The following is a 7,131-nucleotide window of genomic DNA, read 5'->3' on the forward strand; positions in this document are numbered from 1 at the left end:
AGTTCAATTTATTTCTGTTGCAAGCTTTGGCTAGGCAAACTTATAATAAAGCTCCTGCTCTGAATGCCCTAGAGTGCCTCCTGTGGTACTGAGAACCATTTGAAAGAGCATTTGTTGTTATATTACTATATATAATTATATATAATAATGCAGCCATATACACTTTATCCTCACATGGCTGTCGGCCCTTTCATTTGCAGATCAGGTGTGGCAGGACCTAGCTGCCTCTTTCAAGCAAAATATTCAGCAATGAGTTTTTCAGGGCGTGGCAAGGTAAACCAGCTTTATTCCTGGCTGAAAGATACTGCTGAATGCTCGGTTCCTTAAAGAGACAACACCTGCATTTAGCTCTAGTTGATGCCATTCTACTCTGTTCTAAGACATGAATCCTCATTTCCCACTTTTTGTGTGGTATTTTACAGCCAGCTTGAGCTCCAGTAAGTTTTTAAGAGCTCTGCTTGGTTTTTCCTCCACCCTCAACAAATTAATTCCAATCCCCCCCCCCCCAAACATTTGTGTTGGGGCTCCGGGGTTTGGACTGGAGTCCTCAGAGAATACCTCCAGGTGTTTCCTGAGACAAGTGCTGGAGATGTGAAACCACATTATGACTAGTTGGGTCCATGCGCAAGGTGCTATCACAACACTGCTTTTAAGAAAAGAACACAGCTACAGGGAGTTGTTGAGCATCCCACCTGTTGGCCAGGGTGGCAAAAAGAGAAAAGAGAAACATGGAAACCAGCCCTGGTTGATTGTTTCAAAAAGAAGTAATGAGACTAGAAGAGGTGATGAGACAGCCTTAGGAGGGACAAAGAGAAGGAGCTGGGCATTAATTCATTGAGATTAGCTTTGGGGAGTCATTCATTCCCACCAATAAATCTGTTTTCCTAGTCATTTCCCTACTAAAAAAAGGTCAATACTGTAAACTGGTGAGAGGAGTTGTAGTGGAGAGGTAATCTAGAATGAGCAGTCCCCTGTATGTGGCCCCTATGACAAAGTGTGCAACAGATGTTGGACTAAAAGTCATTGGGATTGCAACATGGGGCAATCACTTTTCCCACCAGTCACTGTCCTGATCTTGTTTGGGTCCCCTGTTCTTACTTGCATGTTAACTACTTTCATGCAATTAACATCATTTTTTAATTTTGCTCACTTTCAAAAAGGGTTATTTAATGGCTTCCTGTTTACCTCTCATAAAAACGTTAGAGAAGGACACTTTATAAACAATTTGCTGTTTTAGCAAATTTACCATTTTTGTATTATTAAGCAAACTATACAAGTAGCTTGTCTAAGAAAACTGCATTCTGCAGATTCACATTGTGGGAAACAACTGAATGAATCCATAAAGAGCAAGAACAATGCAACTGATACCTTTATAAGAAAATCAGGAAAAAATAATATCTGGATTACTGGGCCTTTGCTGTTCTGAAATGTGTACGCAGGAGCAAAAACAAAGAATAACTTGATTTTTTCAGCCACCTCTGGCATCATAGAAAAGGCTATGAAACCTGCAAAAAATAATAATTTATTTACAACGATAATTGGGGAAAGCATAGGAAGAAAAGATCATCATTCAGAAAGGCAAAGGTACAGAAGTCAGTCAGTTTTACTAACTGCCCTGACAAGAAAAAAGTTCTTACTTGGGAATTGGACACATAGTTGTGGGCAAATGTGCATACAAACTTGCATCACATAGATATTTGTACCAAGCCATGAAGCATCCCATGTGCTCTCCATTCATACTACAGGGTGTTGCTGGAGATGCACATTAATTATCATTAATTAAGCTCACAAATATTAGCTCTGGGGCTCAGGGTTGAGGTCTTGAACATACTAACAAGCTCATCATCCCAGTGATGGCAAAAAATTGCTAGATTGCAGAGATATCTCTAAGAATTGTATTTAGACTCGGGTATCAACCAGTTTGTGCAACTGGCTCTGTGGGTACCATATCTAAGAGCTGTTAAAAAATTGTTGAAAGAAACTTCTGCAATCACATCAATCACATTGAATCAAAACCTTGTAAGGACAATATTGAAGGAAATTTTGTTACAAAAGAAAAAGATAGCTTTTGGCTTGCCGAAGCCAAATAAGGAGGACAGCCCTTCTCTATATTTGAAACTTACCTAAAGTAGCACCTTGAGAGTGTCCAATATAATAGATCTGCTTTTGGCCATTTTCCTGCAGAATGTAGTCTATCATGGCTGGAAGGTCATAGAGGCTCATTTCATGAAAGCTGAGGAGCAGAAACACAAAGTTGGGCATGTAATGCTGGTACACAAGATGTCTCGTCGTTGATTAAAGCAGCAGCATTTCATATACATGAACAGTGTGAGCTGACCATTCATGGATCTCAAGACACAGAAGTCTCTTATGTTTGTAGTCATAAACCATGTGTATTTATTTCCTGCAGCTGAAATCTAACATAAACTCCAGAAATAGATTGACAGTTGGGGAGCAGCAACACAACTAACTTCCTGGCAGGTGGGTCACTGTTTCTTACTGGGTGGGGCAGATATGAGTGTGGCTCAAACGCAGTGCTGGAGCCAATCTGGCAGTCCTGTAGTTACCTGTGCACCATGTCACCTCCCCCTCTTCCTCCTGGTAAGTAACAGCGAGCCACCTGCCAGGTAGCTCACTTAGCTGCTCAGTCCCGCCCAGCAAGCCACTCCTGATAAGCCCCGGTGCTTCATTGCTTGACAGTAATAGACAACTGCATATGCATTTCAAAAGTTTCACCCCCAATTTGTGCGGAGCTACCTGAAATTCCAGAATTCCTGTTGCAAGACTGAAAGGTTCTGGTGCTTTCTCGACCAGGACGTTCCTCTAACATTCCCAAGCCAAACATCATAACCAGCATCTGCCAAGATGAAGCCCAAACTATTACTGGGTATATTGGAGACCCAGGTGCTGCTTTCCATTATTAATCCAGGAATCACCAAGACAGCAGGTCTGGAACCTGAAACACATACAAATAATTAACTTTCGTAAGAAAGACTGCAGCACACTAGGATGGCCATGTGGCCTTCTCTGCAGAGGACAGCCCATCGAGACCGTATAACACCAGTCCTGAAAGACCTATATTGGCTCTCAGTACGTTACCAAGCAAAATTCAAAATGTTGGTGCTGACCTTTAAAGCCCTAAATGGCCTCGGCCCAGTATACCTGAAGGAGCATCTCCACCCCCATTGTCCAGCTCCGAGGGCCTTCTGGCGGTTCCCTCACTGCAAGAAGTGAGATTACAGGGAACCAGGCAGAGTGCCTTCTCAGTAGTGGCACCCTGTGGAATGCCCTCCCATCAGATGTTAAGGAAATAAACAACTATCTGACTTTTAGTAGACACTTAGGGAAGTTTTTAATGTTTGTTCTTTTATTGTGTTTTTCATATTCTATTGGGAGCCACCCAGAGTGGCCGGAGAAACCCAGCTAGATGGGCAGGATATAAATAATATATTATCACTATTATTATTATTATTATTATTATTATTATTATTATTATTACTGGAAGGGCTGGCAGAGGGCTATCCTGTATTTGAAGGCACCCTCTGTTTGTCCAGTCCAAGGCTAGTTTCAAAGAGAGAGCAAGGACTTTGAAGTTTCCGCATCAACAGTTTGCACCCAGACAGCAGACTGAGCAGGCATACAGGTCACCTGATCACAATCGTCTCCACTGTATATTGTGTTTATATTTAAATAATAGGAATTATATCTAAATTTGCACCCATACTACATAAAGTAGCACCTATGCTACATAAATTTGCACCTATACTACATAAAGTAGCATAAAGGACATCCTGCTGCACATCCCAAAAAATTATCATCCCTACATTTTACTCTCAAGAGGTGTCTGTGGGATAATGCAGCACGTGGGCTAGAAAGGGACTCCGACCTCTGCTTTGAAGGGCCTGAAGGTGGGAAAGACTCTGGTTTGGTGTTCTTGGAAAGAAACTTCTAAGAAACAGCCCTGCCCATAAGATTTCTACTTAATTGCTACTCAGATAGTGTTGGAGAATGCGTGGGGCTTGCTATTACATTTTCATTTCTTCTTTCACATTGGAGACCCACCATGTTTGCCTCCTCTGCCATAAGGAATTCTGTTCATGGTTAAATAATAGCCATCAGCTGTCAGGATGTTATCATGGACTTCACTTGGATAGTCCCAGCGACGGATGATTCCATCCTAGATAAAGGAGAAACAACATTTTCCAAAATGAGGTACTTTCAGAAAGGTTGCCTATTCTTCTTGGTCCATTGTTGTTGCGGGATTTAAACTGGTTAAATTAAAACCAGAATTCAAATTTTAGCTCATTTTCACATATACACACTTTCCATTTTGGGCAGAATAGGGGACAAATATGGAATAGTATAAAAATACATAATATAATGCAATAAGGTTGTGTAAAGGATTGTCTCCTAAGCAGCCTTGAATGCATCCCACTGTGAACCAGTTGGTTTTTTATTGATGCATGTATTGTGTATGCATACAAATTGTCACTTTTCTCAGCAAAATGCACAGCAGTGCTGTCTCCAAGCTTGAAGCAAATTATGTTTCCCCCACCCCAAATCGCTGTGCAGAGCAACAGGAAAAAGCTCCAGATTCAAAAGGCACTGAATTCTGCTTGCAAATGAAGGATTGAACTGCGCTTGCAATGCTTCCTTTGCAGTTTCAAATTTGAGCCTCAGCAACATCAAGCATGGTAAAGGTGGCCAATTCATGCTTCACCCAAATTGGCCTGGCTGGCCAGCCACTAAGGCCTGGTAAACCTAATTAGGTTTGTGGACCAGAGATTTCCCATCACTGTATTTGGAGAAACAGGGGGAGGGGACACCCTCAGGTTGCAGATTCTTGGGGGACAGTTGGCAGTTGGAGGACAAAGCTGCCAAGCAGATTAAATCCCATTTGCTCTATATTTGGACATGGAATTGTTGATTGGTTCAGGCAGCAAGATGCCCTGAGCTGTACCTGCATCAAGCATTTATTTTTGTACACAGCACCAAGAAAAGTAGTCATTCAAGATACATGCACCTTTCAAATGCACTACCAACCTTGTGTATTTTCTGGTTGAACATTTGCACCCAATGCTAAGTACTCTAAGGTGGCAAAATCCTATATGTAGGGAGGATGAAACTGTAAATAGTGTCAAGCAATATCATGCTCGTTTCACATCCAGAGATGTACTTACAGTATTCAAAAATTGTTCTGGATTTGGCTTGTTTAACTCTTGGAATTCTCCTGAAGACACAATTCCTTCAGTCATGTACGCCAACACAATCATCAGCCACATTTTGATTCTCTGTAAAAAGTAAATAAATAAATGGGTCACCCACAAATGGACAACCAACTGGATGCTCCTTCATTTGAAAATCATCAACACAATAGGAATAGGCGCCTGAAGCTGTTCCTTATATTAAACTGAATGAAGAAGGTCTGTTCCTATTAAAATGTGGACCAAACTGAATTGCTCCCCCCATCCCACCATGCAGCAGCTTCACTAAAAATAGTATATCAGCCAACTGCCTTTAGTAATCTTTTATCAGGAAGGGCCTTCCTTGAGGAAGGGCATAGCTCAGTGGTAGACCATCTGCTTTGCATGCAGAAGATACAATCCCTGGCACCTCCAGGTAGGGTTGTTAAGATTACCTGTATGAAAACCTGGAGAGTCACAGCCAGTCCGAGTAAACAAAACTGAGCTAGACTGACCCTGAGTAGTATATAACACAGCATCCCATGCTTCAGGTCTACCTCCCAACATTCTCATCCATCATGCCCCATCTCCATAACAGCAGACAATCTCCCAACTACTCTTCCACATCTTACCTGGTGATAACTCTCCTATTCCTGTTTCAGCAGAGGACAGGTACATTTGCAAATTAGGGCCTGGTTTACACAAAAGGCAGGCAGGGACGCTTCTAAAGGATAGGGCCCTTCATCCCAAAGCAAAGACTTCATTGGCGTTTCCCCTTCATAGTTGACTTGCCAGTAGCAACCCACTGCTAGCAAGGAACCTCAGGATATGACATCACCTGGAAGTAGTTTCCAAACAAATTCTGAACCGTATGTCAACCACAAATGTGAGGCTTCTCACAATTCTTCCAGCAGCCCATCGGTTCCTCTTCCTTGTCACAATGCTGCTAGAGAGCTGGGGGAACAAATCTGCCAAAAGTTCCCTGCCCAGCCCCCAGCTGGTCCTGATAGTCCCTCAGCAGCTGCATCCTTAGAGGGCATTCCTTTGTTGGTATTCATAATAGCATAATCCAAGATCTCGGTGATTAAATAATAGAAGCAAAATCTCCAGACAAGTTTTCAGTTGGGGCTGAGTTAGCTCAGTGTTGGAGCGTCTTCATTCATTGCAGGCAGAAGGTTCCATACTCAATCCCCGACAACTCTAGTCAGGCCTAGGACAGTTCTCTAGCTGAAACCCTGGTGAAGCACTCCTAGTTTTGCAGACAGTACTGAGTTAAATGGACCCGTGGTCTAACTCAATATAAGGCAGCTGCCAAGGTACCTAAAAAGAGGTGGTGCTAGTTTTTGTTTTTAGCCAGCATGTTTGGCCAGCCTGCCAAGGATTAATTGATAACACAGAAATATTGTTAGTGACTGGTTCCTCTGGTCGGATATGTAAAACTCCTTCTGTCAGCAAGGTGGTATACTGTTCTTTGTCAGCATTTGAAGCCTTTGGCAAAAAGCCAATCCTATTTCAGACATCCAATCACACCCAAACTTTTAGAAAACCTGTAAACTCTGGGGTGCATGCTATTTGCTACTTCACACATTGTTATGCTTCCTATGATTGATTTGCAAGCCTTGAGATTCCCACAGTGCATGCTGCAGTAACATGCACAAGAAGCCAAAATCTTCTAGGCTCTATTTGTATGCAGAAAACGTGTTTTCTTACCATGTTCCAGAATCTCAAGACCATTGCTGTATCCAGACCAGCTCCTTCTTAAAATCTTGAAAGGTAATATTACTATGGCTTCATTCAGAACATGCATCCCTCCTGTACTGATGATAAGCTGAGCCCAAATTTTCATAAAGTTGAGGTGCAGCTTTTAATGTCTTCTACAGTGGTACCTCGGGTTACATACGCTTCAGGTTATATACGCTTCAGGTTACAGACTCCGCTAACCCAGAAA

The 7,131-nt window shown here is 42.2% G+C and overlaps 1 protein-coding gene across 1 annotated transcript; it reads right to left on the bottom strand.

The window, feature by feature from the left end:
* Positions 1–1,368: 1,368 nt before the first annotated feature.
* LOC308469009 (lipase member M-like) lies at positions 1,369–5,828 on the bottom strand (the record flags this gene model as incomplete). Its single annotated transcript, XM_081024330.1, has 6 exons — positions 5,816–5,828; positions 5,181–5,291; positions 4,063–4,177; positions 2,758–2,956; positions 2,124–2,233; positions 1,369–1,505 (listed from the first exon to the last, which is right to left on the bottom strand). Coding segments are annotated over exons 2-6 (663 nt in total), but the record flags the coding sequence as incomplete, so codon positions are not given.
* Positions 5,829–7,131: the final 1,303 nt, after the last annotated feature.

Source organism: Podarcis pityusensis (assembly GCF_964106645.2).
Source record: "Podarcis pityusensis genome assembly, contig: HAP1_SCAFFOLD_618, whole genome shotgun sequence".
NCBI lineage: Eukaryota > Metazoa > Chordata > Lepidosauria > Squamata > Lacertidae > Podarcis > Podarcis pityusensis.